Here is a 14,498-nt window from a genome sequence, read left to right on the forward strand (position 1 = left end):
CAAGAGGGTATACTGGTACCAAGACATTTATGAAAATGTTTCTTCCAAATTGAAGCCTCTTTTCTATGCAGAATAACTGAGAAAGAATTGGAACAAACTGTGATGTGCATGAATTGTTATTTTATACTTAGCGAAAAGAAATTCTCAGATGCACACATGTTGTCTGAGAGGACAGGTACTTAGATTATTCAGATAACGAAGACCTACTAGCTCTCTAAATAAATTGCTACTTCTCCTCACATATATTGTTGATATGTGCATTGAAGCTGAAGCTGCTATTTCTCTTGGCTGTGTCCCCCATTTACTGGGGAAGTTCAAGGCTTTTTACAATGTAATGTTTTTTCCACTTCTCCAGAGGCTGATTTTGTTTGCAATGAGTTGGAGCAATCACAGATATAGACTCTTTTGTTTCTTTCTTTAGGTACTACATGTTAGAAAAAAGATTATTTCCACTTCATTGCTAGAAGTTCATATGGAATCATTACTGTTTTCTTTTATTACCGAAATTTTCCCTGAAGACTGAGAGAATACAATTCCCTAAAATAACCCTTATGCTACTGTCATGTTAACCTTTGTGGTTAATGTAAGAACATGACATAAAATGATATTTAAGTAAGATAATAATGAACCAGTCTCTAAATTTGAAACATGTTGCATTACGTTATTTTTACTTTTTCCATTATATATATGTATAGATGTAAGCTTCTAACTTGAGGTGTTCTACCTCTAGTCTTCTGAGATTAGCCTAATGGAAATGTAGCTGTGTGCTCTTCTTTGTAAAGGCATCTGTTTTGTGACTCAGGAAGTGACACCTTGGAAAGACTCCAGGCTTAAAGTGGGAGGAGATGAGGAGGTTCACGCTTCCTTTGTGTTAGACTAACAGGAAGTTCCTGCAATTTCTCTATAGGAGGTGTCCTTGGGCAAAATTTGGTGAATGAGGAAGAATGGTTGAAGGCAGTTAAACTGGGTACTTGTTAAAAATGTGGATTCCAGGCCCCACACCAGGATTCTCTGGAGTCCCCACTGGAGGATCCATATTTTGGCTAAGCCCCTCAACTGGTTCTGAAGAACATTAGACTGAGAATTACAGCTAAGCCTTCCCTAACGTGACAGACTGAAGAGGACATCCATCTCACTGTCTCTATTTGCTCATCCTCTTTGTTCTCTAAGTCCTGATATTCAGAATAAATCTTGGCTTTTTATCATGATAATCTCTTTATTTCTAGTGATAGAGAGCCCTTTCCTTTCTGGACACTAGGATTAAAAATTGTCAGAAGTGACACAGCGTTTTCTAACCTACTGAGTTGTCAGTGACTTTTTCCTTAGGACTAAAGATAAGACAATGTATGTGACTCATGGCAGTGCCAATGATAGGAACCAAGGTAAAGCTTTAGATCTTGGGTTAATCTTAAGTGTCCTTGCTGTCTATAGCCTGGGCCCTAGTGGGATGAGGCCTGGGTCACAGCACATATTCATGGCATTTACAATTTCATCTGTTGGCAGTGAGATCACTAAGGGTCGTTAGTGAGGTTACTACCCGGCTCTGCTACCTTATGGCGCTGGACATTTCAATTAATCTCTCTGAGGTTGCCATCTATAAAACTGGAAAAAGTACCACCTATCTCTACACTTGGGAGGTTTTGCAAATGTGTGTAAACACTCACACTGTGCCTAGCACAGAAAATGTGCTCACAGAAATGTGCCTGTCACGATTTATTTGGTTATTTTAATGGAGGGGCAGTTATTGAAGACTTAAGTGAGGTTACCACTAAGTGTGAATTGGAACAATTCAATTGAAACCCCTCCAGAAAAGTTTGATTTTCCTATATACAATTCTGTTTTCCCTGAAAACAGTTTATTAGCATCCAGGAGGGAGACCCTTGATGGCCTTGGGATGAATTTGACAGTTGGAATGTTTGGTCAGGAACAAAATTGGGATGGATGGATTATGTTGGAATTCAGTGAGGGCTGGGGTGAGAGTCACTCATGAGAACCAAGGTCTCTACCAGTGTACCATCTGACACCTTGCCTGTAGGCAGTGTGGTCTCATGTGAATCCTTCCTGTCAAGCTCAAGTGAATATGCTTCACTTAACCACGGGAAGTGAGATTTTGGTGCAGTGAAAAACCAAATGACTGTTGCTTTAACCATTCCTTAAACAAATCATTGTTTACTACATGCACAAGAAGTTGGTTACGATAAGCCAAAGCTCAACAGACTGTATTTACATATATTTTGGAGTAGCTATTTACAGGCAAAAACTTTGAACTTCAGGGATGGTATATAAGGTGTGTGTTCAGTTTAGTTTTTCCTTTTACTTTTTTTCAGTAAAGCGACTAACAGATTTGAGGACAAGATCCCAGACTAGCGACTCCAGAAATGGTAGCATTTTTCTGCCATATTAAATGAATGCTTTCTTTTTGGTTTCAGCTCAGCAGCTTAGATTGATGTGGCATATTACTTTGTGTTCTACATCATGCATGTTTCTGAACACTTCTAAATGAGTTCACATTCTTAACTGTAAACTTAGAGGAACTCATTGGATAGTGTCAAGGGATTGGAGAGAAGTTCAGAGAAGAGAAGCACCATAGGCTGTAGTGAATTAAACAGTAGCAGCTGCAGGGCTTAATGGAAAGCAACTGATATTAGGCATCGAACCTATGTGTGTGTTCTGGCCCTGCCTGTATCTCCAGCACTTACTCACCTTGGGTGTTAGGGAAATTAGGTAATTTATCAGTTTTATTATCCATAAAATGTGACTAATATCTATCATTTAGAGGTGTTTTCAGGATAATTTACATATTTATCACCAACCATAATGCCTGTCATACAGTAGGTACTCAATAAATTATGGCTATTTTTATTAGTAATAAGACTAATTGTTTTAACAGTGAATACTATGTAGACTAGTCAGATTGGAAAAAGTTTGAGAGTGGAAAGTCTGTTTGAGTGTCACACTGTGAAATCTCCAGTGAGGGCTGCAGGCGGACTTGAAAGTGAGGAGATTGGTAGGTGTGTAAGTGACTGTGGGCTAATGTGTTCTTTCTCCCCACCCTGTCCTGCAGGATGTGGACAAGTGGTCCTTTGATGTCTTTTCCCTCAATGAGGCCAGTGGGGATCATGCACTGAAATTTATTTTCTATGAACTACTCACACGCTATGATCTGATCAGCCGTTTCAAGGTCAGTACCTCTTTAAAAAGAAAAATAAATAAACTACATGCATATGTTTATCCTCATATGACTTTTGGGTTCAGACTCTTTTAATATGCGGAATGAAAACTGCTCCAGGCGACTGAGGAAGCATCCTTCGGATAGCCACTGCTATGAATTCCTCTGTGGAGGGTGACTTTGATTGCGCCCTTGCTGGTGGGTCTTAGTGGCATGGAAGAGACAGGAGAGACCCATTTAGATTCCGGTCTTCCTGGAAGTACAACCCAAAGCCTGTAATAACCAAGCTCCCTTTCAGGCTCTGCCCAAAGGTCTCATTTCCACATGACTTTGTGTCCTATCAACCAATGCTGTCAGAGGGGCAGTAATGGAGACAGAGTGAGCATCTGCTGTCTCTGTAAACCTTTTTTTTCCCACCACTTGGCTCATTGAGACAAATACTATCACTTATCATCTGTGACAGGTCATTGGTATTTCCCAGCCATTCATGCTTCAAATTAATTCTTCAACTTTACATAAAGAACTTGAATCGTTTCCAGTGTTCAACTCCCTACAGCTTTCTAATACTGTAGACTCTCGAGATGGGGTCAGATCCTCGGGGAGTTGATGTAGTCATCTGCCACCATCTATGGTATCAAGCTCCTCTGACTTCCCTCATCAAAGGGATGAGCCTCTGGAAAACACAAGTCTTTTTCTGTACAACATATTGATTTCTCTGGAGATGTAGTTCTTTATTTTCTCCTGGGGACTGTGTATTTGAAGAGGTACCTATTTTTTTATTGGTACAAATATTGTATATATTTATAGGGTACATGTGATATTTTGTTACACACATAGACTATGTAATGATCAAGTCAGGGTTTTTGGGGTGTCCATTACCCGCATTATTTATCATTTCTATATGTTGGGAACACTTCAAGTCCTCTCTTCTAGCTATTTTGAAATGCGTAATACATTCTTGTTAACTGTAGTCACCCTACTCTGCTACGGAACATTAGACTTTAATCCTTCTATCTAACTGTATGTTGGTACTCATTAACCAATCCCTCTTTATCACCAACCCCCTATACCCCCACACACATCCCAGCCTCCAGTATCTATCATTCTACTCTCTAACTGCGTAAGATCAACTTTTTTAGCTCCCACATGTGAGTGAGAACATGTGCTATTTGTCTTTCCATGCTTGGGTTATTTCACTTAATGTAATATCTTCCAATTCTATCCATGTTGCTGCAAATGACATGATTTCATTCTTTTTTATGGCTGAATAGTATTCCATTATGTTTGTATACCAAGTTTTCTTTATCCATTCATCCATTGGTGGACACTTAGCTTGATTCTATATCTTAGCTATTGTGAATAGTACTGCAATAAACATGAGGGTGCAGATATCTCTTTGATACACTGATTCTTTTCTTTTTTTTTTTTTTTTTTATAAATACGCAGTAGTGAGATTGCTGGATTGCATGGTAGTTCTACTTTTAGATTTGTTTTTTTTTGAGAAATCCCCACACTGTTTTCCATAGTGACTGTACTAATTTACATTCCCACCAACATTGTAGAAGTGTTCCCTTTTCTCTACATCCTCACCAGCATCTTTTTTTTCTTAACCATAATAGCCACTCTTACTGGAGTAAGATGATATCTCATTGTGCTTTCGATTTTCATTTCCCTGATGATTAGTGATAATGAGCATTTTTTTCATGTACCCATTGTCCATTATATGTCTTCATTTGAGAAATGTCTATTTATATCTTTCCCCACTTTTTAATGGGATTATTTGTTATTTTTACCAAGTTGTTTGAGTTTCCTGTACATTTTGGGTATTAGTCCTTTGTCAGATGAATATTTTGCAGATACTTCTCCTATTTAACAGGTTGTCTCTTCACTCTGTTGATTGTTTCCTGTGCAGAAGATTTTTAGTTTAATATAGTCCCATTAGTCTATTTTTGTTTTTATTGCCTGTGTTTTTGAGGTCTTAGCCATAAAATCTTTTCCTAGATCAATTTCCTGAAATGTTTTTTTCTCTTGTAGTTTTATAGTTTTGAGCATTATGTTTAAGTCCGTAATACATTTTGAGTTGATTTTTGTATATGATGAGAGATGGATGTCTAGTTTTATTCTTCTATGTATGGATATTCAATTTTTCCAGAGTTATTTCTTGAAGAAAGGGTCCTTTCTGTAAGTTTTTGGTGCCTTTGTCAAAAATCAGTTAGCTGCAAATATGTGGATTTATTTATGGGTTTCTTATTCTATTCCATTGGACTGTGTGCTTTTATACTAATACCATGCTGTTTTGGTTACTATAGCCTTGTAACATATTTTGAATTTATGTAGTGTGATGCCTCCAGCTTTGTTCTTTTTGCTCAGGATTGCTTTGGCTATTTGGGCTCTTCACGGGCTCCCTATATATTTTTTCTATTTCTGTGAAAAATGACGTTGGTATTTTGATAGGGATTGCATTAAATATGTAAATTACTTTGGGCAGCATGGTCATTTTAACAATATTAATTCTTCTGATCCACGAGCATGGGATGTCTTTCCATTTATTTGTGTCCTCTTCAATTTCTTTCATCATTGTTTTGTAGTTTTCCTTAGAGAATTCTTGTGCCTCCTTGGGTAAATTTATTCCTAGGTATTTTTTTTTTTTGGTAGCTATTGTAAATGATATTGCTTTCTTGATTTCCTTTTTTGGCTAGTTCATTGTTCACGTATAGAAACACTACTGACTTTTTAAACTTTTATTTTATTTTTTTTTTAAATATAGAGATAGGATTGCACTATGTTGCCCAGGCTGATCTTGAACTACTGGCCTCAAGCAATCAGCCTCCCAAAATGCTAGGATTACAGGTGTGAGCCACTGTGCCCAGCTGGTACTGATTTTTGTATGTTGATTTTGTATCCTGCAACTTCACTGAATTCATCAGATCTAATACTTTTTTTGGGGGAGTCTTTAGGTTTTTCTAGATATAAGATTATATCGCCTGCAAAGGGAGAAAATTTGACTTAATCTTTTCCAATTTGGATGCCCTTTATATCTTTCCTTTGTCTGATTGCTCTGGCTAAGACTTCAAGTACTATGTTGAATGGAGTGGTAAAAGTGGAGATATTTATATTGTTCCTGTTCTTAGGGGAAAGCCTTTCAAGATGTCCCCATTCAGTATGAAGTTAACTGTGTGTTTTTATATATGATCTTTATTATATTGATATATGTTCTTTCAATTCCTAGTTTGTTGAGAGTTTTTATCATGAAGGGATATTGAATTTTATTGAATGTTTTTCTGCATCTATTGAGACTATCATATGGTTTTTGTCTTTCATTCTCTTGATATGTGATGTATCATGTTTATTGATTTGCATATGTTGAACTATCCTTGTATCCCTGGGATAAATCCTACTCAGTCATGGTGTATAATCTTTTTGATGCACTGCAGATTCAGTTTGCTAGTATTTTGTTGAGGATTTTTCATCTATGTTCATTAAGGATAGTGGCCTGTAGTTTTGTTTTATTGTTGTTGAATCCTTTCCCAGTTTTGGTATCAGGGAAATGCTGACATTGTAGAATTAGTTACGGAGAAGGAGAAATTGCCCCTCAATTTTTTGGAATAGTTTGAGGAGAACTGATGTTAGTCCTTCTTTGAAAGTTTGGAGGAATTTGATAGTGAAGCCATCTGGTCCTAGACTTCTCTTTTTCAGGAGAATTTGTATTACTGATTCAAACTCATTACTCGTTATTGGTCTGTCCAGGTTTTCAATTTCTTCATGATTCAATTTTGGTAAGTTGTATGTGTCCAGGAACTTATCCATTTCCTCTAAGTTTTCCAGTTTGTTAGTACATAGTTGTTTGTAATAGTCTCTGATGACCTTTTGTATTTCTGTGCTATCAGTTGTAATATCTCCCTTTTCACTTCTGATGTTGTTTATTTGGATCTTCTCTTTTTTTCTTTGTTAGTCTAGCTAGCAATTTATTTATTTGTCTTTTCAAAAAAACAACTTTTCTCATTTCATTGCTCCATTGCATTGTTTTGTTAGTCTCTATTTCATTTAATTCTGCTCTGATCTTCATTATTTCTTTTTTTTACTAATTTAAGTTTGGTTTGATATTGCTTTCTTTTTCACTGAGGTTCAGTGTTAGAGTGTTTATTTGGAATTTATCTACTTTTTGGATGTACACATTTATTGCTAAAATTTCCCTTTAGCACTGCTTTTGCAGTATTCCATAGCATTTGGTATGTTTAGATTTTCATTTGCTTTAAAAATGTTTTTATTTTCTCCTTAATTTCATTCTTAATCCAATGGTAAATCAGGAACATGTTTAATTTCCATGTATTTGTACAGTTTCCAAATTTCCTCTTGTTATTGATTTCTAGTTTTATTTTACTGTGATCTGAGAAGACACTTGATATTATTTTGATTTTTAATTTTTTGAGACTTACTTTGTGTCCTACCATATGGTCTAGGCTGGAAAATGTTCTTTGTGTTGATGAGAAAAATTTGTGTTCTGTAGCTATTGGATAAAATGTTCTGTAAGTGTCTATTAGGTCCATTTGGTCTAATGTGAAGTTTAAATCCAACTTTGTTAATTTTCTGTGTAGATGTTCTGTTTGATGCTATGATAGAGTGCTGAAGTCTCAAACTGTTATCATATTAGAGTCTGTCTCTTCTTTAGGTCTAGTAATATTTGCTTTATACATCTGGGTGCTTCACTGTTGGGTGTGTGTATGTTTAGAAACGTTATATCCTCTTGCTGAATTGATTCTTTTTTCATTATACCATGACTTTGTCTCTTTTTACCATTTTTGACTTAAAGTCTGTTTTATCTGATACAAGTATAGCTACTCCTGCTTGCTTTTGATTTCCATTTGCATGGAATATTTTTTATGTCTTTTTCTTTTCAGGCTGCATGTGTCTTTACAGGTGTAAAGAGTTTCTTATAGGTGACATATAGTTGGATCATGGATTTATTTTTAATCCATTTAGCTAGTCTATCTTTTAAGTGGTAAGTTTAATTGATTTACATTCAAGGTTGCTATTGATATGTGAGGACTTATTCCAGTCATTTTATTAATTAATTTCAGATTGTGTTGTATGTCATTTCTTACATTCTTATTATTTATAATTGTGGTTTGGTGGTTTTCTGTAGTGGTAACATTTGGGTCTTTTCTCTTCCTCATTTGTGTATTTGCTTTACCAGTGAGTTTTTTCCTTTTGCATTTTCATGATGGTAGATACTGTTTCTTTGTTTCCAGGTGTAAGACTCTCTTAAGCATTCACTGTAGGTCTGGTCAAGTGATAAGGAAATCCCTCTGCATTTGCTTGGGTGGGAAAGGCTTTATTTCTCCTTCATTAATGAAGCATACCTTTGCTGAATATAGCATCCTTGGTTGGCTTTTTTTTTTCTTTTAGGACTTTGAATCTATTATCCCATTATCTTTTTGCCTGTAGGGTTTCTAATGAGATATCTTCTGTTCATCTGATGAAGATTTCCTTATAAGTGACTACATGTTTTTCTCTTGCTGTTTTTAGAATTTTTTGTCTTTGATTTTGACAGTTTGGTTCTAATGTACTGTGGAGATTTTTTTGAATTGTATCCGTTTGGGAATCTTTGAACTTCCTGTATCTGGGTGTCTAAGTCTCTTGCTACGTTTGGGAATTTTTCCACTAGTATTTTGTTAAATAGGTTTTCTGACTCTTTTGTTTCCTCTTTGCTTTTGGGGACACTGAAAATGCAAATATTTGGTTGTTTAATGGTGGCTCATTCACCACATAGGCTTTGTTTATTCTTTTTTCTTTATTTTTGCCAGACTGCATTTTTTGCAAAGACCTGTCTTCTAGTTCTGAATTTTTTTCTTCTTGCTTGGTCTAGTCTACTGTTGAAGGTTTCCGATGTATTTTGTATTTCATTAAATGAATTATCGCATTCCATAATTTCTCTTTGCTAATTTGTATGATAGCTATCTCTTTGGTAAATTTATCATTAATATCCTGAATTGTTTTCTTGATTTCTTTGTATTACTTTTGTGTATTCTCTTGTATATCACTGAGCTTCTTTAGAATCAATAATTTGAATTATTTATCCAAGACTTCATAAATTTCATTTTGATTGGGGTCTCTTGCTGGGTAATTAGTACGATCCTTTGGATGTGTCGTATTACCTTGCTTTATAAATGTTTCTTGTGTCCTTATGTCAATATCCGTACATCTCGTTTAACATTCACTTATTTCCATTTTTAAAATTTGCTTTCACATGGGAAGACTTTTTCCTGAAGACGTATCTATGATGTTGGTTGAGTAGAGAACTTTGGCTTTGATTCTGGCTGTGTGTAGTAGTGCAGTCTTTGTATGATTCCTTTGGCTGTAAACCGTGTCAGCAGTGTACGTGATTTCTTCAGTAGCTTAGAGTGTAATTGTTAGTGGAGGCTGTGGTGAAGTTTCACTGGAGATGGGATGCCAGTTGGACCTGACCTTGGGCCCCAGTAGTGGCAGTGGTGGGCCAAGCATGCCTGTCCCATGCCTTGGGCCCCAGGCAGCTCTACACTTGCACTGGTGTTTGCAGGTCCAAGAGGCCTGATTCTTGGGCTTCCAGGTGGCTTGCTCAGGAGCCAGTGGTGGCAGCAGTGGGCCAAGTGGATTGGGGGCTTCTCAGTCCCCTGAACAGTAGGCATGGCATGAGCATTGGAAGCAGCAGTAGTGAGACTAACCCCTCATTTCCAAGCATCATAGAGGTGGCTACAACAGGCTAGGTGGGCCTGTCTCCAGGCTCACAGGTGGCATGTGCAGGTGGGTGCCAGCTGTGATGGGAGCATCAGTTTGAGTGGGCCTGACCTCAGGTGCTTGAGAGGAGTACTCAGTTCCCAATAGTGGTGGACTGGACAAGGCAATCCTCAGGCCCCCAGATGGTGTGTTGAGGCACTGGAAGGTGTGGAGCTGGGCCTGTTGGATCTGCAGCCCTGCTACTGTGGAGGGTATTGTTGCTTTCAGTGGCAGCAGCTGTATACAGGTGGCTGGGGAGTATGCACTTCACTTGTGCTTTGGTCATGGCTGCAGCAGCCCTCCGTGGAAGCTGCTGCAGGTGGGGGGTTTTGTCCTTAGGGTGCATGAACATGCATGGTGGGTTTGTTCCTGGGGGCAGTGCGGTCTTTGCTGATGGTTCATACTTCATCCCTGGAGGCAACAGCCAGCCACAGTGGTGGCTGCAGGCAGAGAATGTCATTGGGGCTCCAGAGATATGGAGATACAAGGACTATTGAGCTCCCAGGTAGTATGCAGTCTGATGGGGGCTGGGCTCTCAATATGGTGCCTTGCTGTAGCTGGTTAGGGGGTTAGGGGATGTGTGGGACCCAGCATGAGCTCCCTGTATGGAGCAATGTCTTCATGTGATCTCCAGGCAGCTCCCTGTCTTAGTCTCAGGGTCTGCTAGGGTTTAGGGGCTTTCTGGTAGCTAGGATACAGGAGTCTAAGGTGGGAATGTGGACTGCTAGCCGTCACTCACTTACCTTTCTTTTCGCTGGAGAGATGGCCTCTCCAGGATTCCAGCCAACCCATGCTTTGATTCCCTCTTCTTCCTTGCTTTAGGTGTTTCCTCTTACTTCTCTGTTGAATTCTAGTGTTGGGTAATCTATTTGAAATGTGATTATCTACTTGCTATTTTGGTTCTTTTTTGTTGAGGAGATGAGTGCCAGATGCCTACAGTTAGCCATCTTGAAGCCCCTCCCACTGAGGAAATATGTCTTTATATGACCACAAATACTTCATGGCCATGGTCCTTAGGTCCTTAATTTTTCTTTGCATCGGAAATCTGTATGAAAATCTTGTGGATGCTGGAGAGGATGCTGGAGACTTTCCTTGGAACAAAGTTCCTGTGCACACACACAGATCTTTCAGCGACTCTTAGATCTCTGTAAAACAACCCAAGGAGCCCAGGTTCATTGGATCTTTATCTTTAAAAATGGTAATGAATTCATCTCTGACCTCTTAAATGTTATATTTAAATTTTTAAAAATCTACAAATGGTAAAATGGAAGAATATGACCAAGGGAGAACAGATTATGGAATCTCAGGAGCATTAACTTAGCATTTTCCTTATTTTTTTTTTTCACAAATGTAATTGTTAATCCTCAGGAAGACACATCCTCTCCTTTTCCCCTAGCCTTATATTGTATAATTTACCCTGAACCATGGAATGGATCCAGAAAACTAATACAATGAATGTTTTCTGGATGTCTTTATTTTGTACATGCATTTTCAATGTTCTTCGCTGTTACATAGAAAAGGAAGGCATGTATATTATAGATATTTCAGATGAAAAACAATCTAATTGGAAATATTCTGAGTGACTGGTAGTTGCAAATAAAGGCTGAAGTATTTTATTCGTTGAGAAATAAATGAATACATACTATGCAGCATATCTCATTTATTGGTAGGAAAACAAAGTGCACAAAAATCTTAAGTTATAAAATTATTGCAAGACAAATATAAACTGCCTGAAAACAATGCCCTTTGAAAGGAGTGGTTATATACATTGGACACATAAGAAAAACAAAACAAAATCAAAACCCAAAACCAAGCAAAAACAAAACTCAAGACCAAAATGCGATAGTCTGTTATATATGGGAACAGGAACAGGCTATGTTCTTATGTTTGTTACTTGGCAATTTATTGTTAGTGACTTAGAATTTGGAAGATTTCATTCTACTGATATTACATTGCAAATAGTGAATGATTCCACAAGCCGGTGCTAGTTATTAGTATTATTTTTGAATTCCTCAGTGTTATTTACAACATTGTTTGGTGTCCTGTGTAGCATCTTTTTTTCCCTTAGGGTTAGAGGGGAAGGGTATTTATGAGTAGAGGAGGACAAGGAAATACAGAAAATTAACATAGTCACCAACAACTCAGTTTTCTATGCGTGTATTAAAAATTACTGCTTTACATGTTGCTGAAACTAAGTATCTTAAAATGATTAGATGTCATTTCTCAGGGATTCTGAAATGAGCAACAAAGAAAAATTTACAAGGCAGGCTATTCCTCAACCAAGGACTTCCTGATAGATTTTCAAATTATCTGATAATTTTGTCAGTAATTCTTATTAACTGTGTAAAGTTCCAATTTCCTTATGTGTTATGCCTTCAGGGAAAAAGCAGTCCTCGTGCCTTAGACTTTTGTGTCTCCATTGAAAGCAGTGAAGTCACTAGTTAATTAACCTTACTGCTCTCTTTCAGATCCCCATTTCTGCACTTGTCTCATTTGTGGAGGCCCTGGAAGTGGGATACAGCAAGCACAAAAATCCTTACCATAACTTAATGCACGCTGCCGATGTTACACAGACAGTGCATTACCTCCTCTATAAGACAGGAGTGGCGGTAAGTAGGGATAGGAACTCTTAGATTCCCCAAAAGATGTAAGGATGAGTTTTTAATGGTGACTGTTCCAATTCTGATGAGGTGGAGGCCACGAGTCGTGCATTGTTTCATGGACTTCCTGTTTCCCAGGAGTAATCTAACCAATATGGAAAGTCTTGGAGTTCCCCATTGCCTCTGAAATTTTCTCCATCCTGAGCCTGATGAGATAAATACCTAGCAGTGATTTGCATCTTCACTGGGTTATAACCAATTTAAATATAAAGACTACAACTAAATACTTATTTCTAGACATGGAGAGTGGTACTATTAACCTTTTGCTATGGTCAGTAACAATGATATTCATGTATACTGAAATTGTATTCAATGTACTTGGCAACCATGTTACGCAAAGTTAGCTTTTGGTTTAAACCACTAGGTCTTTTTCACAGGGACTATAGTTATTCACATCCTATTTGTATGCCTTTGATTATTTTAACCTAATGGTAAATCTTTACTTCTAACCATTTGAAATGTTTCTTGCTTCTTTTGGCCCAACATTTTAGCTCTTCAGATGTTTTTGGTTTTGCTTTAAAAAATTTTTTTAAGAGATGGAAATCTCAGTCTATCACCCAGGCTGGAGTGCAATGGTGAGATCATAGCTCACTGCAGCCTCAAACTCCTGGGCTCAAGTGGTCCTGCTATCACAGGCTGCTGAGTAGCTGGGACTATAGGCGTGCACCATCTTCAGTTGTTTTTGAATCTGTGTTCTGTGTTTACTGACCTGCTCAACTTGGTTGTCTTTGCTTTTTTTTTTTCCTTGATGTAAGCCATTCATTTAAAAAGATATAACCATTAAAGGCAAAAACAGGTCTGTATGACTTTTTAGTTTGAAATCTCCTTTAGAATTGACATTAAGATAGACATACTTTGGGTATAGTTATCAATTAGCCCATAAACCCAGGGCACATTTGTTATCTTTTCCTCCAGTGCCTGTTGAAAGACTTGGCCTAATATCTCACTGAATTAAAAATGGAATATGTGGGAGGATTGTGGGCTTTGGAGCTAGATACAGTGGCTATAAATCCCTGCTTAATTGCTTACTAGATATTGTGACCTATGATAAATTACTTAGTCTCTGAGTGAAGACTTCCTCATTTTTTTAAAATGGTGAAAAATATTCCACTTTGTGGAAGTGCTTTGATGGTTAGGAATAAAGTATCAAAAACATTAAGTACTCTGCCTCATAAAGGAAGCTCAACAATTAGGCATTATCGTTAAAACATTGCAGAATTTTCCTAAAACCCATGATCATTTTTTCAGTTCTTCCTTATTATAAAGCTGATTTCTTAAAAATAGTATTTAAAACACTCTTTAAAGTTATAACAAGATTATAAAGGGAACATTTTTAACTCAATAAAAGATTTTTACCAAACATTTAGAGCAAGCATCATATTGAATGATGGTTCCATGAATACATGGAGCAAGACAGGGATACCCACAGTAATACTCCTACTTGGCATTTTTCTAGAAGTCTCAGCCTCAAGAATGCAGTATGCAATATATCTTCAAAAGTTGAAGATACATTCTGTGAAATAATGTGATCATCTCCTTTAGAAAATAAAATAAAGCCCTTTTAGATCAAATAAAATACCTCGATAGGTCTAGATAAAAGAGCTCTCCTATGCACTGGAAATTAACGAGTGTAATAGAAAAACGTACATTCCCAACAGTTTTTAAAAAGTATATAAATCACCTATAAGAGCCTCAAAAACAATAAAAAGGAAACTGTAAAACTAAATCAAAGGGCACAAAAATGATCTTTAAATAAACGGAAGAGGCATCATGTTTTTAATGTGAGTGAAACCTCAGTACTATATAGATGTCAATTTCCCTCAAAGTAATCTATAAATTCAAAGCATAAATTCAAATCTATAAATTCAAAGTTTCAAGGATTTTAATATGAAACATGATAATCCGAATCTGAAATT

The 14,498-nt window shown here is 37.1% G+C and overlaps 1 protein-coding gene across 4 annotated transcripts in view; it reads left to right on the top strand.

The window, feature by feature from the left end:
- PDE1C (phosphodiesterase 1C) overlaps positions 1–14,498 on the top strand; it is a 572,912-nt gene that overhangs the window by 446,783 nt on the left and 111,631 nt on the right. For all 4 annotated transcript variants that reach the window (XM_030796179.1, XM_030796181.1, XM_003270501.4 and 1 more), the window contains exons 7-8: positions 3,065–3,181; positions 12,391–12,531. In XM_030796179.1, coding sequence (XP_030652039.1) covers positions 3,065–3,181; positions 12,391–12,531 — 258 coding nt within the window. The remainder of the gene's footprint in view (positions 1–3,064; positions 3,182–12,390; positions 12,532–14,498) is intronic.

The sequence above is a fragment of the Nomascus leucogenys genome, chromosome 17 (genome assembly GCF_006542625.1).
Source record: "Nomascus leucogenys isolate Asia chromosome 17, Asia_NLE_v1, whole genome shotgun sequence".
In the NCBI taxonomy this organism is placed as follows: domain Eukaryota; kingdom Metazoa; phylum Chordata; class Mammalia; order Primates; family Hylobatidae; genus Nomascus; species Nomascus leucogenys.